This window comes from Schistocerca gregaria, chromosome 4 (assembly GCF_023897955.1).
Source record: "Schistocerca gregaria isolate iqSchGreg1 chromosome 4, iqSchGreg1.2, whole genome shotgun sequence".
NCBI lineage: Eukaryota > Metazoa > Arthropoda > Insecta > Orthoptera > Acrididae > Schistocerca > Schistocerca gregaria.
This window is the reverse complement of record NC_064923.1, coordinates 504,755,190-504,780,672: the sequence shown is the minus strand read 5'-3', so window position 1 is coordinate 504,780,672 and position 25,483 is coordinate 504,755,190. Positions and strand designations below refer to the sequence as shown.

Sequence of the window (25,483 nt, the reverse complement as noted above, 5' to 3'; positions counted from 1 at the left end):
GGATCACAAAATTGTATTGAACTTTAGAGAGAGGGGCTGAAAGTATGCATGTACAAGAAGAGTAATCAAACAGTGAGGGTCATCTCAACTCTGTTATGCCACTGAACTCAGTGGGCACATGGGACAGCCACTATAAATTCTTATCATTACTGCCACCCTCGAAACAGAGATATCCTTGCACTCTGTGATTGGTGTGCAGCCAGATTTTTCAATCTAATTTATTCCACCACTCTCTTTGTACACTCCTGGAAATTGAAATAAGAACACCGTGAATTCATTGTCCCAGGAAGGGGAAACTATATTGACACATTCCTGGGGTCAGATACATCACATGATCACACTGACAGAACCACAGGCACATAGACACAGGCAACAGAGCATGCACAATGTCGGCACTAGTACAGTGTATATCCACCTTTCACAGCAATGCAGGCTGCTATTCTCCCATGGAGACGATCGTAGAGATGCTGGATGTAGTCCTGTGGAACGGCTTGCCATGCCATTTCCACCTGGCGCCTCAGTTGGACCAGCGTTCGTGCTGGACGTGCAGACCGCGTGAGACGACGCTTCATCCAGTCCCAAACATGCTCAATGGGGGACAGATCCGGAGATCTAGCTGGCCAGGGTAGTTGACTTACACCTTCTAGAGCACGTTGGGTGGCACAGGATACATGCGGACGTGCATTGTCCTGTTGGAACAGCAAGTTCCCTTGCCGGTCTAGGAATGGTAGAACGATGGGTTCGATGACGGTTTGGATGTACCGTGCACTATTCAGTGTCCCCTCGACGATCACCAGAGGTGTCTCCATTCGTCCCTCCATTCACCCTGTCGCGACACCACTGGAGGCGGGCTGCACGATGTTGGGGTGTGAGCGGAAGACGGCCTAACGGTGTGCGGGACCGTAGCCCAGCTTCATGGAGACGGTTGCGAATGGTCCTCGCCGATACCCCAGCAGCAACAGTGTCCCTAATTTGCTGGGAAGTGGCGGTGCGGTCCCCTACGGCACTGCGTAGGATCCTACAGTCTTGGCGTGCATCCGTGCGCGTGCATCCGTGCATCGCTGCGGTCCGGTCCCAGGTCGACGGGCACGTGCACCTTCCGCCGACCACTGGCGACAACATCGATGTACTGTGGAGACCTCACGCCCCACGTGTTGAGCAATTCGGCAGTACGTCCACCCAGCCTCCCGCATGCCCACTATACGCCCTCGCTCAAAGTCCGTCAACTGCACATACGGTTCACGTCCACGCTGTCGTGGCATGCTACCAGTGTTAAAGACTGCGATGGAGCTCCGTATGCCACGGCAAACTGGCTGACACTGACGGCGGCGGTGCATAAATGCTGCGCAGCTAGCGCCATTCGACGGCCAACACCGCGGTTCCTGGTGTGTCCGCTGTGCCGTGCGTGTGATCATTGCTTGTACAGCCCTCTCGCAGTGTCCGGAGCAAGTATGGTGGGTCTGACACACCGGCGTCAATGTGTTCTTTTTTCCATTTCTAGGAGTGTATTTGCTAATTTTTCATAAAATCAAATTCAGTCAAAAAATACCTTGTGTGCTATCTTATTATAAAAAATTTCCCATATCTTGAACATGAGCCTCAATTTTCATTTTCAAATTCTTTGTTTTAATGTCTACTCTCGACACCATAACACAACCAATTTGTTTAAAGCCCTTTGCTTTATGTGGCATGCATGTTGTGTACATTACTTACTGACAGCTCCAATAGTTTGCCTTAAACATTACTGCCAGATTCACAGGGAATACTGTAAACAGTAGGAACTTTTGAGGTGTGAGCTACGTTTAACAGTAGGTTAATATCGTTTGTACTGTTTAAAGCAATGGTCTTAATTTATGCATAAGAATTGTGGAGCTTATTCTGTTGATTACAACCTCACAGAAATATTAATAGGTTGACCTCTTCCCAAAGTCATGAATTATTTTTTTATTTGTTTCACAAGAACTTCTATGTCGTACCTATAAATCTGTAGCTGTATTCTTGGAATGTATCTCAAATGCTTAAGTTCAGATTGCAGCCACCCTTCTGGGATAGATTGCACCAACTTCTCTAGTTAAAGCTATTACTACCAGCAACTCGAAGGTTGGTTTAAACACCACAGTGCTTTACTAGATGTGGTTGTATTGAAGGAGGTCCACCATTACTTTTGCTGTCCTTTTAACGAAAGCTTAATGTTCATTCCAAACCACAATGCAACTTGGTGCAGTGTGAGAAACTGGATCATGTATAGTCTGTAAGCTAAAAAAAGAGCAAGCAGCACTTGGGAGGGAGGGAATCGGCCTTTCCCAGAATAACACCAAAGCTGTCATACATGATGACATCTAACTGTGCAGCACACCGTGCAGTGATTTAAGTAGATTTGGTTCATGTGCGTTTAGTGGAAAATAGACACTATCCAGGCATGTCTGCTCATGGTTTGTCACTGATTTACAAGCACAATGCAGAAAGGTAGGCATAACCTTGTGAAATAGCCTGTGTCTGCTCACTTTTCAGTTTGCGACGCCAAATAGCAATTGCTGATACTTGTATATGTCAAAAGGTTATTTATTACCATGATTTTCTGAGCTGATTTATGTGATACATGACAGTTGCTAATATCTACCTACTAGGTTGATCTTGGAGGCACATTGGTTTTCCACCAGTTTTGACTGCAGTTTCCGAGTTGTTGTGTTGGGTACGAATCAGTCGTTGATTGGATATTAACTGTTGACTTAAAAGTCACTAGTGAAATGGAGGCTGTCGTTAGGCAAATAAATTACAAAAATCTGGGTAGCCCACTGACTTGACATGAGGCCAGTAACATTACTAACTTGAAGTCAGTTGAGCTCATTGAGCAAATTACTCAAGAGATAACAGTACTAAATGAGTGTGTCATAATTGTGGTATTGTCATGCCCATCCCCAACCAGAGGAAAAAAAGAAACTCAAAAGTTGGGGGGGGGGGGGGTTATGGGTTGTACTGAGGAATATCATCCAGACCAGCGCAACCTATTCAGCAGTGTGGCAGCTCTCTGTTGACTAAGATGTGGACAATTGTGGGGGAGCCCTGTCCTGTTGAAAGATGAAAGTAGAATAGTCAACAGTAATTTTTGACAGCAACCATAACTGCATGTATCCAGGTACACACAACGTGTCACCATCTGCTCAATGAAGAAAAAGGGGCCATGCACCTTTGTCTTGGATGTGACACAGAAGACACTCAGTTTTGGCGAATCCGTTTCCAGCTCCACACCCTTGGGACATGCAGCAATTTGTGCTTCACATTGTGACGACTCATTTATCCTGTCAGATGGAACGTTGCCTTGCCACTGAATATCAATGTCCCTGCAGAATCACCACCGTCTTCCATAGTTTGGTGCATTTGGGTAAAAAACTTCGATCCGTGGGCATAATTATCTAGGATCAGTTGTATCAGTTATAAATGGTTGGGTTTGAAATGCAAATGCAGCGCAAAACATTCCACACTGTTTTTTGCAGAATGCCCTGAACAGCTTGCACAAATGGTTGATTTTTGTGGGCTGCACACAAAGCTCTGTCTAATGCACTCCACAATTTCCTCTGAGGCATGTGGTTGTCCCACACTTTTCCCGTTACGCAAACAAGTATCACAAAACTGGCATAATCAACACAAAACGCTCTGGTAACCAGGCTGAGCTTTTCCATATTTGTGTATGAGTGTAAACTGAGCACCTGTAACACATAGTGATACATAAAAACTCTTCTCCTGCATTGCCACCATCTTGTAGAGTGCTATCACAGGCCTGTCATTTAGTATGCACGCGAGCCACAAGGCAAGCTTTTTAAAATTGGCGAGAATGTGTATCTTTTCATGTATCATTCATCTTTTGTATGTCGTTTACATGTCAACAAACAGTGCTTTGAAACCTCATGCATCATTTAAGCTGACCCTTTGCTTAAATTTATTGGTTTTAATATACAAAAAAAAGCACAAATAGCTTTTCAGTGAAGAGCAGTGCATTAAACTGGTTACATAAGAACTACAAATGTAAAGTCCATGAAGAATATATATTTAGTGTGAATACAAAACACACACTGCTTGCATTTGCTCTGACATCTGTATTGAATCAAATACATTGGTTAAGCTGTCAGCAAACAGACTGTGCTATTGAATGTTGAGCATGCTGAGATAGTGTGGAATAATCACGTAGGGGAGTCTTTCTGAATGTGCATAACAATTTAGCATAACATTCTGAATGTGTGTTTGTACAACCAGTGATATGGAAGAATGCCACCTATATTACGTGCACACCATCTCTTCAGTACAGAGCCAAGAGATGCCATACTGGCTTTCAGTTGAAGCCCATTGTATATATATGCAGTTTTTAAGCATCAGCAAATTGAAGATCTCTTGAGAACCCGCCATTAATTGTGTGATTTGCTGTAATACACTGACAGAAAAAAATTGCAAGATCACAAGTTAATGTAAGTGCAAGATCAGCCATTACAAATGTGAAATGTTGGTACATCAATAACTGATGTAACTGCCAGAATCTTGAATGCAAGTTTGCAAATGTGCGTGCTTTGTGTTATACAGGTGTAGGATGTCAGTTTTTGAGATTGGAGTTCCATATCGGTTGCACTTGGTCGATCAATACAGGGACAGTTAATGTTTTTGGAAGACACTGGAGTTGTTGGGTGATGAAGTCTCATATGTGCTTGATTGGAGACGGATCTGGTGATAGAGCAAGCCAAGACATGTCGACACTCAGTAAAGCATGTTGGATTGCTACAGCAGTGTGTGGGCGAGTGTTATCTTGTTGAAAAACACCCCTCTCCCCCCTCCCCCCACCCTTCACTGGAATGCTGTTCACAAATGGCAGCACAACAGTTTGAGTCAACAGGTGGAGTACAGGTCTGCAGTCGTGGTGCATGAGATAACCACAAGAGTGCTCCTACTGTCATAGAAAATCACACTCCAGACCATAACTCCAGGTGTACCTCTAGTGTTTCTAGCATGCAGACCCTCAGCTGGCCTCCTACTGACCAACACATGGCTATCACTGGCACCAAGGCAGAACCACCTTTCATCAGAAAACACAATAGACATGCATCCTGCCCTCCAATCAGCTCTTGCTTGACACCAATGAAGTCACAAACGGCAGTGATATGGGATCAGTGGAATGCTCTCAACGGCACCCGGCTCAGATCTGTTCTTATAGTAAACTGATTTATAACAGTTCATTGTGTCAGTGTGGTGCCGACTGCTGCTCAAATTGCTACTGCAGATACAGTAGTAGAATGCATCAGAGTCACATGCTGAACACAATGGTCTTCCCTTTTGGTAGTGCCACACGGCCACCTGGAGCCCCATCTTTTTGCAACTGTATATTCTCATGACCACTGCTACCAGGAATCGTATAGTGGCTACATCCCTGCCGAGTCTTTCTGCAGCTTCACAAAAGGAACATCCAGCTTCTCATAGCCCTATTACACAACCTCGTTCAAACACAGTGAGGTGTTGATAGTAGTGTTATTGTCACCTTAAATTCATTCTTGCCTAACATCAAGTCAACATGCTCAGTCTCAAAGGTAACTAGTGATTATGACCATTACAGAATGTATTTAACGCAAACCTGAGCTGCACCCTCATAGTGAAGCTAGTAGTACCACTCTTATGTGATTAACACAAGAGTTGAACAGGCATAGTGCCTACCGACTTTCATTTAGGTTGCACAACTACTTCATGGTATTGTGAGTTTTTTTCCATCTGTGTCAAATAATGGGAAAACATCATATTGGTGGCGAAAGAATTTTTGTAACCGTATTATGAAAGTTTGCTGTTTCAAAGCAATGGCACACTGAAGACCGATAAGAAACGCAATGTTCTTGGTACAACTTTCTATAATTAAATGTCAGTTAATAACATATCTAGGATTAAAGCTTTCAGGATATAGTAAGACATAAAGTGTGGTCATGTAACATTCTTGGTCCATATAGCAAAACGAGTAGCTTCATAAAATTGTAAGTTTTCAGATGATGCATTACTGGTTTGTGTCTCACTGGGTTAAAAAAAAATTTTACTAGCCTTCTCATTTTTTAATCAGTTCTGATACTTTATTAGTGTAATAGAAAAATATTCTATAACATTCAATGTTATGTGAATATAAGTACTGCTCTTTCCAAGGAGTGAGTTCGTTCAATTGGCTTATTCTACAAGACAGCTTTCACTACTTGCAGTAAGGTATTTTGCACTTTCTTGTTTTAAGTTTTGTAATTCACATTTTTCAGAGATTCTGCTGCAGAATAGGAACAGTGATTAAGTAAGAATGACCTTAGTGTTTTACTAAATAGTATGATTAAATAATTTTTTATCTTATGTGAAGAACTATTGTAAATTTGTATTGCATTAATTTTAATGGAACTTTTCTAAGCCAATGTATTTATTGACTGGATGTGGTATTTCCCTTTTTGCCTCATAACATGTCCATAGATACTGAAGTTTTTATTATTGTATACTACAGGCAGAACAAAATGACTAGAATTTGGACAAGGAAGCAAGTGTGTGTTTTAATAGAGCTAATGTAGGAAGTTTGCATGCATCCAGTTTGTGAACAGTGTGATGTATGAGCCAGATATAGGTGCAAACTGCAACTGGAGCACGATGCGATTGCATATACCACATTGAGAAGTAGTACCATATCCACAAGTCACATTGTTTCTGACTGTTCAGCAGCATGTTGAACTCACCATGCTCAATGTTGACATCCAAAAGCGTGCTCCGTGTGCTGACAACTTTAGGATCTCCTTATTCTTTGTGAAGTTATGACTGGAATATCAGTATAGTTGCCCACAATACAGTGTACGAACATAAATATCTCTATTAAAGGATACTAATTAGTGTTATTGGCTGTAACTGGGTCAACAAGATAATTCTGTCAATACCAAGTTCTTGCTAGGCTTTCAGTCAAGGTGGTGCATATAATTCTTTATTCTTTTGTGATCATCAAACGATCTGTTGTTCACAGAACAATTTTCCAGATCACAAGCTGATCGCTACACATTCAGTTACCTGACATTATGCTAACACTGCTGTGCAGTTCCAACCATGCACTATCATTTGAAACATATTCTGCAGCATATAAACGAAGTCAGAGCATAAATAAATGTTTGTCATGCATGTATGTAAGAATACAGTTGCCATTTGTATCAGTATGTCAGAAAACATAAACTTAAAACTTCAATATTTCCCTATGCTTAAACTCTACTGACAGCTTTTGTTGCCAATAAAACATTAAGCAGTCTGAAGTCCACGTAATTCAGCCTACGGACATGAGCAGTGACCTCTGGGCAAACTTCAAGTGGAAGTATTTGATATAATGCAGTATCCTGCTATGACAAAATGAGATGTCTCACAATTACCATGCTCATTCTTATAAGAACCACCAGTTTCAAGAATTTTGCTTGTACTTTGTAGCAGTAACTTGGCACACCCAAAAGGAGTGAATAAAAGTTTTAAATATATATGTTGTAGATTGTTCATAATATCACATCTAAACAGGAGACACTGCTTTGTTGCTTTGGAACAACATAACAGATTTTTTGCACTGGTTAAGATTTTCTGTTAAAAACATTGATATTTCCTTAACTTTAAAGTCTTAGAATATTGGAATTTGTTAGGAAATAGCTCATCTACTCGGGCACCCTCACTTTTTTATGCTCTTCCCAAGATGTACTGCTGAGTGAGGCTGCGTAACAGTTAAGGAACTAGACTCGTATTTGGGAAAAACTGATTTCCAATATCCATCCGGCCACTTCGATTAACTTTTGCCACTTTGATTAACTTTTTCTAAAGGTGCTTTTACTACAGGTCATATTTTACTGCAATATTTGGCCGCAATACCTTTGCTGTCAGTGGAGCTGCAATGTGGCTGCAATACACAGCAATTTTGTGGTATGGCCAGGCAATACATAGCAGGCTGTTGCTGGCAGTTGTCAGTGTATTACTGCGGGGTTAAGGGTGTTCGCCATCAAAGGTGGAGAATATTTCATATTACATTGCAATATCTATCTCTCTCCCTGTCTCAGAATGCTTCCCTTTCGCTCTCACCTTGGTTTTCTACTTCTCTCACTAACAGTGCTGCAGCCACAATATTGTCTCGCTTTTGTTCGAAAGTTTGCACGTATACATATGGTCATTCATTAGTTGTGCACAGCAACAGAGAAATGGAAAAAAGAGAGAATTAAGAATTTCATAAACGTAATTTGTCTAGGACCAGAGCTATGGAACGTCGAAAATAATGTATAGAAAGTTCACATTTAGAAAAAGGATTGTTGGCAAGCTGTTGCCGATGAACTTAGAATCTCGTCTGACGAGGCACACACAAAATTCTGAAGCCTTCCAACCAAGCCAAATGCAATGTAAAAATGATGCCAAGGAAGAGTGGAAGTGCAGGCAACTCTTCAGTCACATAGTTCACATTTGATACTATGAGTTTCATATTTCTCGAGATGGGCCTGAAGCAGGAATTGATAGTGTAAACAGTGGTGTGCTGGTGAACAAAAATGAAGTGTAAATAAAAACTGTATCCTTATTCCAACTTACCATAATGAAATCCTTCAGTCATCCTACCAAAGCATTGCATACTTCTGGTACCAAGAGGCTTACTGATGAATAACGCTCTTTAAAGAGGTACGTTAAAGTTTCTATGAACCGCCAGTAGCTAACAGCTGAAGGGTGATTGCCAGTTGGGTTGTAATTGGTATACACTCTCCCATGTATGTGTTGGTTTTGGCAGTTCTTGGACCACTTCCACGAGATATTTGATATCATGTTTTGCCATTCAGAAAATGTATGTATCCCGTGTCAGTTCACGAGTTACATTTTTTGAAGCATTCAGCTTACCTAAAAAAGAACACATCCTCAAAGTCCAATGTCTATTATTTCTAACTTTATTCCTGGTGTGACATGAAAGCAGGAGAGCCACACTCACTTCCACTACCTTGTGTTCATCATTTTTTTGTCTATCAGTAAGGGTCCCCGTGTAAACATCTCTGGCTTAGAAATGTATAACCACCAACATTGCCAGACAGGAGTGGCTGGTAATGTTGTTATACAAGTAGCCACAATGTTACCAAACAACATTATTGGGCTATATTGTCAGCAGTATGTGATTTTTATGGTCCATGTAAAGGTACCGAAAGATTTCCCTAAATTACTTCAGGTTGAATGCTGGAATTGTTCCTTAAATAATTGCAGTTCTCCAGGAAAGCAAGTATTTCATCTCTAAAGACCTTGCTGTCAGTGATACACTAAACTCCTGTTCCCTGGTGTCAGAGATGCTCCCATCAGAGAACCAATCATAGCCTCAAAATACCCCTGGCCAAAGTCCATACACTCTAATGCCTTTGTATATCAATTTGCCATCTGTTAATAATACAGTATTGACTGGTTATTGGTAACAATCAGATGTTGCTAGTTAAAGTAAGGTGTATAAACTGACTATTGCATACCAATAAAATGTAGCATAAAGTTTAGTAACTTTATTATTATTTTTACAGATTTGGATGGAAATGGTGCTTGGGATGAACAAGAGGTAAAAGCGCTATTTTTGAAGGAACTGGACAAGCTGTATAAATCTGGAGCACCAGACGCTGACATGAGAGAACGAGTGGAGGAAATGGAAAGGATGAGAGAACATGTGTTTGCCGAAACTGATACCAATAAGGATGGTCTAATCAGGTAGTACTCTAGAAGTGTTTTCTGTGGTGTTGTGAATTTAGTCATTTTTTACATTGCCTTAGGGCAAGGTACATTCAGTATCGCGAGTCCACGCGCATTCTGCACCCCGCCAGTGGGCTAGGTGTGCAAAGTGCTTAGTGTACTGAGGAAATAAGATTGTTACAGCATCCATTTAATGGAAAACTGTTAATGAGTGTTATGTTTGTGGAACATGGGATTTCCTTTTATTCATGAGTGAGAAAATATTTGTGTCACACACAGAAGGCCCCTTTAGTGTTGGGTTGTGAAGTTTTTTTCCTTTTCATGAACGAACAAAGCTTAATGCAATCAAATGCTGACCAAACTATAGATATGATGGCTGCATTTCTGTGTATTTTGGGATACTCTTCTGATCGTACCATTGGGGCAAATTTGTGCTACTGTAATATCTGTCCTTGAGAAGAATGCAGCTTTGTAAATCAATGACTTCTAAGTGCATTTGTAAAGTTGGAGTATCAGGTGCAACACAAACAGAATGCGAAATAATATCAATTTATTTTGCAGTTTATGAAGCTTTGTCTCAACTGTGGCCAAATTGTACAGTGTTTTGGTGATAAACAAAAAACGTATTTTGGATGTGTAATGGTAGTGATGAACCATGTGAAATAATTTAGGTGGTTTCCTATACCAAGATAACCTTAAAAAAAGACAGAGTTTGTCCATTAATGCACCAGTTTTAGATCATTATCCTAATGTGTCCCATTAAGCATATTTTATGAAGGATAGAGGCTGTTTGTGTGCAATGGAACAAGGCATGGACTCGGGCTCAGCAGGTGAGCTGCAAGTGCTCACTGGTGCTGGGCTGATGGAGCAGAGTTAATATAGCTTGCGTTAGTGAATGGAGAGAATGCAACACAGGCATTTTCAATTCACTAATTCAGTTTCTGTTGTATGGTAGTTCGTAGCTTGTTGTGGTGTATCACTTACAAAGAGAACACTCAGTGTGTTTGGAGAATGAATTTTGACCTTTGGTCATTTTCAAGGACCCCTCTTAAGCTTACATTGACTGGAGTAGAATTGTGTTCAGTGACGATAGAATTGTGTTCAGTGAGGATTCCAACTTCAAATTTAGCCCCAATGACAAGCGAAGACATGTCTGGAGACGCTCCGGACAGCAGTGCGATACCAACCTAACTGTCACCCACCATACAGCCCAGCAGCCAGAACTGATCCTTCTGGGATGCCATTTCTTTTCACAGCAATCGCCCTTTCGTTGTCACCTGCAGCATTCTTACAGTACAGCGGTAGTGATGGGAACGTCGAAATGAAAATAATAGATTCTTTTGGTTGTTGGGAAACAGTTGACTCATTTGGTTGTAGTTACATGTGTCAGTTGAATTATTCAATCATTCTTTTGAGTAAAACTAGTCTGTGGGAGCAACTGAATGAAAACGATCGATTCAGTTGTTCGGACTACTCATTCATTCTTTGATTGAAACCAGTATGTGGAAGCAACTGAAAGAAAACAAAATTGTGTCACTCAGTTGTATTTTGTGTATCAGCTGGATTATTATTCATTTACTTTCTTTGAGTGAAAGCAATCAGTGTGTTAGCAGTCAAATGAAAAGATTTGACACTGTTGTAGCTTTGCATATTGACTGAATTATTCATTCTTTCTTTTCAAGTGAAAAAAATCAATTGGTAATTTTTCCGTGGGTTGAACCATGTGTTCATTCTTTTCACTGAAACCACTCTTTCATGTTTTAGATGACCAAGGTATCCATTCAGTCTTTCTAGTGAAACAAGCCTGCAGTAATTTCATTAGTTGAACTAAAGCAGTGCCACATTATAGTGACAGAGATTGGTCCTAAGTGAAGACTTGCCTCAGGGGTATGCCAAAGTTAAAATAAGCAGTATACATGTTCATTAAATTACGTACGGAATGCAGTAATTTTTCTTTTCACAATTTAAAACGGATCCATTCACTGTTGTGGATTAAATTGTTCCAGTTGCCATTATTGCATAACTAATTAACCTGATGTATCACTGGGGTAGGCCTCTCATCACGTAAATTGCCGACACAAGACAAAAGCTTCGAAAACCACGGACATCTGAGTCAAATCAGATTGTTTTGCCAGACACAAACAGCCTCTTCATAAGTTGGTCGATGGCCATGGTGTTGCGTGGCGAACGGGGGCATGAGAGGGGGAATGTTTCCTCACTTATGTTTAAGTGCCGACAACGCCAGTGGGCACATGTCTACATCCCACCAGCAGGTGTAAATTACATGATATTGAGAAGGATTTTTTAAAGTGCAGTCATGTTCAGATGTAGTACTAATTCGCAGTAAAGAATATGATTGTAAATGATGTCAGTTTCATACAGCTCAATGAGTAGAAGGGCAAATGACATTTAAGATATCCAGTTGGCTGGCGGGTGGGGTGGCATCGCAGTGTATGTGAGTGCTCATTGTGGGAAGCTTCCCATTGTCTCAATAAATAAGTATGGAAAATATAGGGTGTTCCAATTTTGTCTTCGCAACATTGATCACATGTACAGGGTGACATAGAATAACGGAAATGTTAGAAATGAGTAGTGGCAGCAGTTGGCAGGCGGCAGCACTGCTGGTTCATGACGGTTAGCGAGTCAACAGTCCGCTTATTTCAGTAATCATGGATCAGTGGAATGGACAACACTGTGCATTAGCCATAAAAATGTTTTATAAAACACTGATAGTTTGGTAGCAGTGCAGAGGGAATTTTGATATTTTTAGGATGTCATGATGCCATTTTGTTGAAACACCTGATAAAATGTTGAGTTAATGACGTTGAAGAGACTGCAGAATTCTTCATTTTGATTTAAAATTCCATCCGTACAAACTACAGATGGTGCAACAATTGAAGGGCAACGCTTACCGGTTACGATTGTTTTAATGACGATGAATTTCTAAACAAGTTATGGATGTCAGATGAGGCACGTTTTCATCTCGCAGGTTATGTGAATAAACAGAACTACCATTACTGGGCAAACACACATCCTAATTATGTTCATTAGGACCCTTTACACACTAGTAAAGTGACAGTATGGAGTGGTGTTTCATCACATGAGGTTATCAGATTGTATTTTTTCGCAAATGAACGGGGAAACAAAATAACTGTCACTGCCGAACATTATGTTGAGATGTTATGTACGTTCGTTACACCTGCATTGAAAAACTTTCCAAACATTCAAGAAGCCTGGTTTCAACAGGACAGAGCGACATCACACACTGCATGGTAATCAATGCCATATGTGCAAGAATTGTTCGGCAACAGTGTGATTGATCTCACGACTTGGTAATATTCCCTGTCCCACTAGATCACCAGATTTATCTGTTTGTGATTTTTGTTGTGGGGCTACAAGAGAAAAATCTACACGAATCTACCAAGAACCCTGCATGAGTTAAAACAGAGAATTCGGGATGCAATTCACAGTATCCCAGCTGAGATGTTGCAATGGTCAATAAGGAATCTTAACAGCAGATTTTACGAATGTATCTACTCAAAACGACGCCATCTAAAGGACGTAATTTTAAAAAAATGATAAATGCCATTAATGTTTCGTAAATGGCAAGGTTGTAGGATTTCAATTACTATGGATGCAATTCCTTTCTTTCATCACTTCTAGTTTTATTGGATTGGTAAAATGTTACCGTGTTTTTGTTAACACTGTATTTCAGAAATAGGGATAGATAGCAAAGTGCCAATAACTAACATGTGAAAATAAGAGAGAAAAAACAGCTGTGGATGTGTGTGTTAACATTATGCCATAAACTGCATGTTTCTACCTATTCCCATTTCTAAAATATACATGATCAAAGTTGTAAAGATGATTTTGGAACTTACTGTTTGTGTACAGGAGAGTGTGTAAGCATGATAACTGGCGCTTTTTTTAAATAGACTAAAATGAAGAAACTGTATATGGTTCAGTCCTCCTTTATTGAATTGTAACTAAGATTTATTACAGTCTGTTTGTGATGAGTCAAATGTTCACTTACACAGAAAAAGAGCCAGGTTTACACCAAATAGTTGTATAAAAATCGCTCCAACACACCTCTGGATGCCCTCAAAATTAGGATCAAGACAGGGAAATCTGGATGTATTGCAACTCTTATTGGAAAATGCAGAGATGAACAGAATGGTTCCCTTCATGACGTGAAGAAGGAAAGGAATCTTGCCTCATTTTAGCAACAGTTTGCATTCTGTTTTATAGGCAATGTGTGATGGAGCACTGGTTCAGGAGAAGGTTGTTTACCTGAACAAGTCAATGAATGGTGACGAGTCTTTTAGTAGCGAGAGTATGGATTGGTTGGACAGACTCAAAAAACGTCATGGACTCTGTCAGCTAACTATTACTGGAGAGAAGCTTTCTTCTGACCGTAAGGCAGTGAAGGAATACTTGGGTGAGTTTGAAAAAACTATAAGAGAGGGAAAGTATTCTCCCCAACAAATTTATAACACTGACTAGGCTGGCCGTAATTGTAGGACATTGCCAACAAAAAGCCTGGCATCAAAAGCAAAGACCATGCTCCTGGTTTTAAAATGTGCAAAGATCGTGTGACTTTATTAGCGTGCAACAATGCTGCTGGTAATCACAAGCTGCCCTTAATGCTGATCGGCAAATCTGCTAGGCCCATAGATTTTAAAAACTGCAACGTAAAGTCCCTGCACGTGTATTATCACAACCAGGAAAAAGCATGGATGGATGGTAAGCTGTTAAAAGAATGGTTTCAAGACCAGGTTCCCTCTTCAATGGTTTTCTAAGGAAAGTCATTTGTCTCCCTGTGCAATCCTTTTCACTGATAACACGCCATCTCACCCCAGCACTGAAGAATTATGTGATGGAGAAATTGTGGTGAACTTTTTGCTGCCGAATGTTACACCACTTCTACAACCGATGGACCAGGGTGTACTGCAAACATTAAAGCTGGTTTACAAGAAACAATTTTTAAGAATGCTGATTCAAGATGATTATATTCCTTTAGTGCACAAAATAAAATCGACCAATGTGAAGGATGTTGCTTATAGTGCCGCTGAGGCATGGCAGAATATTTCAGAAAATACTCTGAGAAAGTCGTGGAGAAAACTGTGGACATCTCTTGAATTTCGGAACAATCTAGTTGAAAATGAAGAGGGAAGATCTAATACTAATGATACAGACAATTCCTTGATGTGAAGAAGCTAGTGAAGGGGACGTAGATCTGCTGCTGTGATTCAAGACCAGGAACAAGTGGGCTGCTGTGACAGTAGTGACAATGCGTCTAAAAGCGACAAAGGAGAGCTGGTGACACACAGTGACACAGCAGAAACCCTTGACCTCGTGCTATGTTCTTTGGAGCAACAGCCCACTGCTACACCTGCTGATTTGATGTTTATAAGACAATTGCTCGACTATGCATCACATTATAACAGACTGTCTTCATTACGCCAGAAAACAATTACCGAGGTTTTGTCATCTAAAAAATAGGGATAAAATGTCAGCTGTATTTAGTAAGTTTGACAGCTTTTCTTTCATTGTTATGCATTGTTTAAACCTAATGTTTTCTTGCTAATTTTTCTAATGCATGTTTACTGTACTGTATAAATTAAAATAGTTGTATGTACAGCAGTTTACTGTGCACTTTTCCATACTTAGAGTAACATTTTTCACATTTGGATTAACCAAACATTCTGATTACCAGGGTTGAGATTAGCGGGACTCTGCTGTATTTGTGTGGAAGGTAAATATTTTGTGCATGAAATTACATCACCAGCTACATACATGCCTCCCAGCATTTCCAGCTTTACAGATAATGTCATTGCTGTTAAAAATTCTCTAGTACAAATTTTCTGAACTATCTCTGACATTAGGAACCTGTATGGGACTAGGAGAGATTTTTTCATATTTATTAGTTCATTTTAAAACAGTATCTCTGTTTAAATAGTTATTTTCTGCTCTTTAGTCTTGTGTGTGTGAAATTTTTCAACATTTTGTGAGTTTTTTACAGTAACATGTGGTAAACTTCAGGTTTATTTCGGTTTCCCTTCAACTGAGCCGACCAATATATTGGTTCCTCATAGGGATATCTCATGAAAAGACTGTGAATGTAAAAATGAGAGAGAATAGGAATAGAATAGAGAATAGAATAGCTTCCTCATAGGGAAGCTTAGCAGCAGTCATTTTTAATAGAAAAACATTCACGACTGGAACAAACACACAGGGCAATAGTACACAAAGTACCTGCTCTCCACCGCAAACTAGTAGAGAAGGCGAGGCAATTGTCATTCAGTTCTGAGCTAAGTCTACAACTTATTGGGAAGTTAGTTTAAGGTCAGTTGCAAAATTTGTGCCTGACCGATTCGACAGACAGGCAGACACAGACAGACAGACAAACCGAAAAACAAAGTAACCTCTGCCAAACATTGGACTCGAAAGCGAGTTAATATTATAGTGTCATCCAATTCAGAGCTATGTTGCAAGTTTCAAGTCTCCAGCTTACCAGGAAGCTAGTTTAAAATCAGTTGCAAAATTTGTACCTAAAAAGACAAGAAACCGATAAAAACATGTTAAAAAGTGATTGTTCGTTTATACGAGGGTAAGTCAAATGAAAACGTTAAATATTTCTTTAAATATTATTTATTCTGCAGAAGTGGTACAAAGCTGTATCACTTTTCAACATAATCTCCCCCACGCTCAATGTAAGTCCTCCAGTGCTTACAAAGTGCATAAATTCTTTTAGAAAAAAATTCTTTTGGTAGTCTGCGAAACCACTCGTGCACCGTGTGGCGTACCTCTTCATCAGAACGGAACTACTTTCCTCCCATTGCATCTTTGAATGGTCCAAACAAATGGAAATTACTTGGGGGCAAGGTCTGGTGAGTAAGGTGGATGAGGAAGACACTTAAAATGCAGGTGTGTGATTGCTGCAACTGTTGTACGGGCAGTGTGGGCTTTGCATTGTCATGTTGTTGCAAAAGGACACGTGCCGACAGCAATCCACATTGCAGGCCGCAGGTGATTTTTTTAGGAGATCTGTGTATGATGCACTGGTGGCAGTTGTCCCTCTAGGCATGTAATGCTCCAAAAATGATACCTTTTTCACCCCATAAGAGAGTCAGCATAACCTTCCCTGCTGATGGTTCTGTTCGAAACTTCTTTGGTTTTGGTGATGAGGAATGGCGCCATTCCTTGCTCGTTCTCTTTGTTTCCGTTTGGTGGAAGTGAACCCATGTTTTGTCCCCAGGAACGATTCTTGCAAGGAAGCCATCACCTTCTCGTTCAAAGCGCCAAAGAAGTTCTTCACAAGCTTCAACACATCATTCTCTCCTTCTAGGAGTCATCTGTCATGGCACCCATCTTGCAGACACTTTGTGAAACTGGAGCATATCATGCAAAATGTGGTCTGCTGACCCATGACTAATCTGTAAACATGCTGCAGTGTCATTCAGTGTTACTCAGCAGTTTTTCTTCACTATGTCTTCAACTGCTGCAATGTTCTGTGGAGTCACAACTCATGGTGCCTGACCTGGACGAGGAGCATCTTCCATTGAAGTCACACCTTTTGCGAACTTCCTACTCCATTCGTAGACTTGCTGCTGTGACAAGCATGTATCACCGTACTGAACCTTAATTCGTCAGTGAATTTCAATAGGTTTCACTCCTTCACTATGCAAAAACTGAATAACAGAATGCTGTTCTTCCCTGCTGCAAGTCGCAAGTCATGTGGCCATCTTTATACTGATACTGATACTGTGTCGGTATGTGTGCATTTGCACTATGCTGCCACCTATGGGCCATTCTGCATGCTGTTTGTAGCACGCTTCCCAGCTTACAGGATAACAGCACGAAATTTCGATTTGTTATTACAAATATAAGGTTTTCATTTGACTCACCCTCGTATATAATAAATTTACAGTGCAGCACCATATATTAAACTTTTAAAACCAACAGAAATTTATATTTAATGCCACAAGTCAAAAATTCTCATTTCAGTAAGTACATACATACATTTTGAATATATTTTTAGAAATGTACTTGTCATTCACATCTCCTTGAAATAAGATACTTCATTTGGCTCTAAAAAAGTTGTCAACCCTAGTCATGGTTCATGTACATCTAGAAAGACAGAAAAAGATGTAAGTAAAATCACTAAAACACGGTGAGTGAGTAAAAACATTCATATAGCTGACATTGCCACAAAGACTAGTTTCATTCAGTTGTTTCATTTGACTGAAAAAAAACAGCTTAACTTAAAAACAGTCGACTGGCGAATCAGTTGTTAAAAACTGTCAATTGTCTAATCACTACACAGCGGTACATTCACGATATTCTATGTCCTGTTTTGTTGTTCTTCATTTCAAGAAATCCTGGGCTTACATTTCATCAAGATAATGCCCATCTGCACACGGCAAAAGTTACTACTCTATCTTCATGCTTGCCAGACCCGGTCTAGGCTAGCAAGATTGCCAGACTTCTCACCACTTGAGAATGTTTGCAGAATTATTGGCAGAGCCGTTCAGAGCCTGGGAGTATGATGAACTAATATGTCAACTGGTCAGAATTCGGCACGATATCTCTCTGCACAACGTGAAACAGCTCTGCCAATGCCAAGCTGGGTAACTGCTTGCATAAGGGCCATGGGTGTACCAACAAGTTATTGTTTTGCTCAATTTGTGAACCTCTTTCTCTTTAATAAATCATCCAATTTTTCTGAAGTTATGTATGTCTGTACATGTACATCACATCTACTAATTTCTGTCCCATTCGGGTAATTCCTTTGTGTTGCATCTTCTGTTTATATATATCTCTCTTTTTATTTATTTGCTTATTTATTTTTTCTTGGTGTGTGCATACTCCCAATCAGTTGATTGGAGTCCACACAGTGAATGTACATTCTTATGTACACACAGCTTGCAGGACATGAAGATGAAAGCTGGGTTGCTTGGCAAAAATATTGAGCATAAAATGTACAACAAATTGGCCATTAATACTACCTATTTACTTTTGCTACCTGGAGACATTTTACTAAAGAGAGCAACCAGCACACCTATTGAGGCGGACTACACTAATGTACAGCTCATGTGCTTGCCCTGTCCTAGCTGAGAGTGCAACAGGGTTCATAAGTAATCATGCATTTGAAACAGTCTCAAAGTCAAGCAAGTTTGCATGTTAAAATAATAATCAAATGACTTTAATCTAACACCATACCAAAAACATATGGATAAATTGAATCAAATAGTTACTTTCGATTCACAGCAGTCAAACTTGTGAATAATTCGCCCTTCACTGAAACAAATAGTGGAAGTAAGTGGAGTCTCAAACATATGAAATACAACAAGTTCAGTTAAAGATTCTGTATGTGGGAACAGGTACTAGCAGAATCTGGTACACATCTGTGTGTTTAACTGGTGTGCAAATGCAACATACTGAAGTGCCACAGCTTCAGTAAGGTCTGACAGATCATGCTCAGATAGGCAGTTTAATGCCTTATAGCAATATTGTACAATCCATATGCAAAATGGTAGTCTTTAACACTCTATAGAGCCTGTCACCAAAACAGCACAAATAATTCTAAGTCGCATCTGCTGCTCAGAGTCCAGCACTAGTAAAAATGTTTAAATATTGGCTGAGGGCCAAATTTTATCACAGAAAAAAATGCAGTCTATTCTAAGTCCCAAACTATTGTTCACAGCTTTCTCATAAAACAAATGAAAGTATGAAAGTGGCATTTCCAATTCTCAGCTCAATAAACAATCACTTGAATCTTAAGCAACTGATGTAGCTCTTGATTGTGAGTGTGGCTAACAGCAGTAGACTGTAAGGGTGTCAACATGTGGCCTCTGCCAATCTTCTACAACACCTTGCTCCAACAAAACTGCCAAAAAAATCTAAGCCTGCAGTTAACATGGAAGGGAGTTCATTTCTCTGCTGATCGTTTTTTGGCCTCACAAGCCATTCCAAGTCTACTGGTTCATTATTAAACAACAGTACATATTTCAAACACATATGTTCTCCTCTTTAAATAAAAGATATGTCAATAAATACACTCCTGGAAATGGAAAAAAGAACACATTGACACCGGTGTGTCAGACCCACCATACTTGCTCCGGACACTGCGAGAGGGCTGTACAAGCAATGATCACACGCACGGCACAGCGGACACACCAGGAACCGCGGTGTTGGCCGTCGAATGGCGCTAGCTGCGCAGCATTTGTGCACCGCCGCCGTCAGTGTCAGCCAGTTTGCCGTGGCATACGGAGCTCCATCGCAGTCTTTAACACTGGTAGCATGCCGCGACAGCGAGGACGTGAACTGTATGTGCAGTTGACGGACTTTGAGCGAGGGCGTACAGTGGGCATGCTGGAGGCCGGGTGGACGTACCGCCGAATTGCTCAACACGTGGGACGTGAGGTCTCCACAGTACATCGATGTTGTCGCCAGTGGTCGGCAGAAGGTGCACGTGCCCGTCGACCTGGGACCGGACCGCAGCGACGCACGGATGCACGCCAAGACCGTAGGATCCTACGCAGTGCCGTAGGGGACCGCACCGCCACTTCCCAGCAAATTAGGGACACTGTTGCTCCTGGGGTATCGGCGAGGACCATTCGCAACCGTCTCCATGAAGCTGGGCTACGGTCCCGCACACCATTAGGCCGTCTTCCGCTCACGCCACAACATCGTGCAGCCCGCCTCCAGTGACGTCGCGACAGGCGTGAATGGAGGGACGAATGGAGACGTGTCGTCTTCAGCGATGAGAGTCGCTTCTGCCTTGGTGCCAATGATGGTCGTATGCGTGTTTGGTGCCGTGCAGGTGAGCGCCACAATCAGGACTGCATACGACCGAGGCACACAGGCCCAACACCCGGCATCATGGTGTGGGGAGTGATCTCCTACACTGGCCGTACACATCTGGTGATCGTCGAGGGGACACTGAATAGTGCACGCTACATCCAAACCGTCATCGAACCCATCGTTCTACCATTCCTAGACCGGCAAGGGAACTTGCTGTTCCAATAGGACAATGCACGTCCGCATGTATCCCGTGCCACCCAACGTGCTCTAGAAGGTGTAAGTCAACTACCCTGGCCAGTAAGATCTCCGGATCTGTCTCCCATTGAGCATGTTTGGGACTGAATGAAGCGTCGTCTCACGCGGTCTGCACGTCTAGCACGAACGCTGGTCCAACTGAGGCGCCAGGTGGAAATGACATAGCAAGCCATTCCACAGGACTACATCCAGCATCTCTACGATTGTCTCCATGGGAGAATAGCAGCCTGCATTGCTGCGAAAGGTGGATATACACTGTACTAGTGCCGACATTGTGCATGCTCTGTTGCCTGTGTCTATGTGCCTGTGGTTCTGTCAGTGTGATCATGTGATGTATCTGACCCCAGGAATGTGTCAATAAAGTTTCCCCTTCCTGGGACAATGAATTCACGGTGTTCTTATTTCAATTTCCAGGAGTGTAGTTAAACAAACATAGTCTTGAGAATATTGGCTGTCTTGATGCTCACTTCTCAGTGTTGGTCCTAGGATTTACACATTTTGCCTATTTATTAGTAACCAAATGAGTAATCATTTGAAATTTTCTATAAGATTAAAACTATCCTGGACCATGACTCAAATTGGGGACCTTTGTCTTACGTGGAAATATCCTTTCTTCAAAGAATGCAAAGCACGCAGAATAGCTTTTGTGAAGTTTGGAAGATAGGAGAGGAGGTACTGGTTCGAAAAAGCTGCAAGGGTGTGTTGAGAATCATGCTTGGATAGCTTAGTCAGTACAGCACTTGTCTTCAAAAGACAAAGAGCCTAGGTCCGACTCCGTTTGGCACACAGTTTTAATCTGCTAAGAATTTTTGAAATCATTGCACGTACTGATGCAGAGTGAAAATCTGTTGTGGAATGAGTACTTGATTATTTATTGAATAAAACTGAAATTTACACAGATGCAGCGTTGGGAGAAAGGGGTAGTCAGGGCTACACAATGCTATGTTCGTATTATCATCTTATGTCTAAGGGATGCAATCAAAAAGTAGTGGATTTTTTAAAATTTGGGTGTTTGTACATCAGATTTTCTCATTTTTTAAAATATTTATTTTGTACAGATGTTCCTGATGTATTTGCCTTTTCAGCTGTTTTGAATATTTAGTTTATTGTTGACAGTCGATAAGGTTACGTGTGGTTTCAAGTGCTCGGGAATTTTTACTTTCAAAAAAGCTCAGTCAAAGAATTTGCATTAAATTTTGTGTGAAAAATGGAATAAAATGCGGCACTGTATTTTAAATGTTGACTGTGGCTTTCAGTGAATTTACTATGAGTAAGAAAAGAATTTGAGTGGTATAAACATTTCAGAGAGGTCCGAAAAGGTGTCAAAGACAACTGCCACTTTGGTTGCCATAACACATCAATTACTGACAGCAGTATGGAAGAAGTAAAGAAAGTGGTTCTGGAAAATTGCTGTCAGAGAGGTTGTTGATGATATCGGCTTATCCTTTGGCTCATGCCAAGCAGGGGCGGTTTTTTTTTTTTTGGGGGGGGGGGGGGCGGCGCATGAAACATGCAGCAGCAGAGTTTGTTCTGAATTTGTTGAATGTCAACCGAAAACTACATTGTGTAGTCAGCGATAAGAAATTATTGAATGAAGTTGACAATGATCCAGAACTTCTAAAGAGGGTTATAACAGGTGATGAAACATAGGTAAACGTGTGTGATATCGAAACCAAGGCCCAATTGTATCAGTGGAAATTGCCAGAAGAGCCAAGACAAAAAAAAATTGACAAGTTTGATCACATGAGCATTCTTCTCACTGTTTTCTTCGATTATGGTGGGATAGAGCCTTATGATCGTATGGTAAATAAGTAATACTAGCTGGAATTAAGCACTGATTGTATGAAGCAGTCCAAAGAAAACAACTAGAACTGTGGCAAAACCACTTGTGGAAATTGCACCATGATAATGCTCCCACCCTTGTTTGTGATTGTTTGGAAAAAAAGGGAAAAAAAAGGTTATGTTGCCTGAGCCACCATATTTGCCAGACATGGGGCCCCAACAACTTCTTTCTGTTCCTGATGTTGAAGACAACCTAGAAAGGATGTCATTTTGCCACCGCTGGCGAGATAAGAACAGAATTGCTGAAGAAGCTTAACAACATAAACAAAAAGTGAATTCCAGAAGTGCTTCAAAGATTGGAAAAAGCAATAATAATAATAATAATAATAATAAATATTTTATTGTCTTTAGGCCATTACAGCAATTGGCAATGTCAAATGAAGTTACAATTTATAATACACTGTGATAAGGTATTGATTACTGAAACATTTTAGCTTGTATTACAATAAATGTACAGTGGGTCATCTGTCCGATTACTGCATTTTACAGTTGAAGAATTCATTTATATCATAGAAGGGGTGGGCAATAAACCATTCATGCAGTCTTCCTTTGAATGTGTGTTCAGGAAGATCCTGTATGGCATGTGGCAGCTTATTAAATAGTTTGTGTCCTGAGTCTTCATAGCTATTTATTGATTTTGATAGTCTGTGGTAAGGCATGTATATGTTTTTGATGCTTCTTGTGTTGTAACAATGTACATTTTCTCTACGTATCACATCTTGTAGGTTCTTCTTCATAAAGATTAAGACATTGTATATATAGAGGTTTATTACAGTCATAATTTTTTGTTTAGTAAATAAGGGTTTGCAATAAACTCCCAGGAATTTAACAGAACTAGGGTCATCAGATAGTGGCTTGTCTCTTAGAGTGAAGATTACCTGCTGAGTTTTATTTTCATTTAGCAGGAAACCATTTGCTCTGAACCAATATGCTGCATGAGTGAGTGTATTTTCAGCACAGGTTTTAAGATCATTAAGATTGTTACTGCTATGAAGAAAAGTCGTATCATCTGCATACAATACAGTGTTGGATCTAATAAACGAGGGAAGGTCATTGATCATTATCAGAAACAGGAAGGGCCCAAGTACAGATCCCTGAGGCACACCTACTTTAAAATTTTATATGTTTGACTTTTCTTACCAACACAAACTACCTGTTTACGGTTGTTGAGATAAGCTTTTAATAGTCTGAGACTGTTTCCTTTGATGCCGTAGAATTCTAGTTTCTCTAGTAGTGGCGTGTGCTCAACACAGTCGAAGGCCTTGCTTAGATCACAGAATGAGACCTGAGCAAAGCCTTTGTTCTCAAAAACTTTGAGGATGTAACTGACTACCGTGTTGATTGCATCAATGGTTAACAGATTCTTCCTAAACCCGTATTGTGTAGCATTAATTATTCCTAGATTCCCAAAGTGAGATAATTGCTGGTACATGATGCATTCTATTACCTTGGAGAATGCGGTTACTATTGAAATAGGCCTGTAACTAGATGGAGAGTCCGTATCTCCCTTTTTGTATACTGGGATGATCCTAGACAGTTTTAACTCATCAGGAAAATATCCCTCAAGTAAGCACTTGTTTATGCAATGGGTTAAAGGGTACAGAATGCAATCACACACTTTTTTTAGCAGGTTGCATGATATGCCATATATATCTAAGCTATCAGATGATTTCAGTTGTTTTATGACCCCTTGTACATATCTAGGCGTTACTTCGGAGAAGGTTAGCATGCTTGTCTTTAGTGACTGTCTACCCCAATTTTGGGAGAGTAACTCTGATGGACTAATGTCTGGTTTGATAATTGCGTCTCCTATTTCTTTCACTGAATTAATAAAAAACTCATTGAGTATTTGTGGTGGGATATTAATTTTGTCTTTTTTACTATCTGTGGCAGCACTGTTAATTACTTTCCAAGCAGTTTTGCATTTATTGGTGGAATTATGTATGCTGTTGGCATTGTAGGTTTTTTTGGCTTGCAGGATGGCTTTTTTGTATTCATTCCTGCATTCCACATAGGCTGATTTGGCACAGTCAGACTTCATACTGTTGTATATGTTGTACAGTAACGAAACTTGTTTCTTTAGATCTGTCAGCTGTTTAGTGTACCATATATTTTGTCTGTTTTGAGATCTGGATTTGTGGCTACTGTCCATTATTTTGATTTTCTTTATGGGAATACCTCATCTCCTACCTTCCAAACTTTACAGAAGCTCTCCTGATCGCAGGAGAGCTTCTGTAAAGTTTGGAAGGTAGGAGACGAGGTACTGGCAGAAATAAAGCTGTGAGTACCGGGCGTGAGTCGTGCTTCGATAGCTCAGTTGGTAGAGCACTTGCCTGCGAAAAGCAAAGGTCCCGAGTTCGAGTCTCGGTCGGGCACACGGTTTTAATCTGCCAGGAATTTTCATATCAGTGCACCCTCCACTGCAGAGTGAAAATCTCATTCTGGCTATCAAATATTATTTTGGCTGGCAGGTCATTACTTGATGTGTAATGTCCATCTACACTAAAATGGCCAAACCAGTCTCTGTCTGCAAGGAAATTACGAAATGTGTCAATTTTATCCTCAGTTATGGGTCTGCTAATCACAACTGCTGGGATAGGTCTGTTTGCATTGCTCCTATTGAGGGGAATTTGACTTGCATAATTTAGAGATACGGAGTCATGGTCAGAGAATGAGAACACTGCAACTTGGCATGTGTTTTCAGTGGTCTTGAAGTTTACAAAGATGTTATCTAAACATGCTTTGTTTCTTGTGGGCCTGTTATTAACATGATGTAAATTGTATTGTCTTAGTGAGTTTTCAGATCTGCAACACTACCTTTACATTTAGTAACATCAAAATCAGCATTCAAATCACCTCCTATTGCAGTATCATAGTGTAG

The 25,483-nt window shown here is 40.5% G+C and overlaps 1 protein-coding gene and 1 non-coding gene across 3 annotated transcripts in view; both read left to right on the top strand.

The window, feature by feature from the left end:
• Positions 1-25,483, top strand: part of LOC126268234 (nucleobindin-2) — a 71,054-nt gene that overhangs the window by 33,315 nt on the left and 12,256 nt on the right. For both annotated transcript variants that reach the window (XM_049973882.1, XM_049973883.1), the window contains exon 7: positions 9,537-9,717. In XM_049973882.1, coding sequence (XP_049829839.1) covers positions 9,537-9,717 — 181 coding nt within the window. The remainder of the gene's footprint in view (positions 1-9,536; positions 9,718-25,483) is intronic.
• Trnar-gcg (transfer RNA arginine (anticodon GCG)) lies at positions 24,904-24,978 on the top strand. Its single transcript has one exon. It is a non-coding gene; the product is annotated as a tRNA-Arg (tRNA).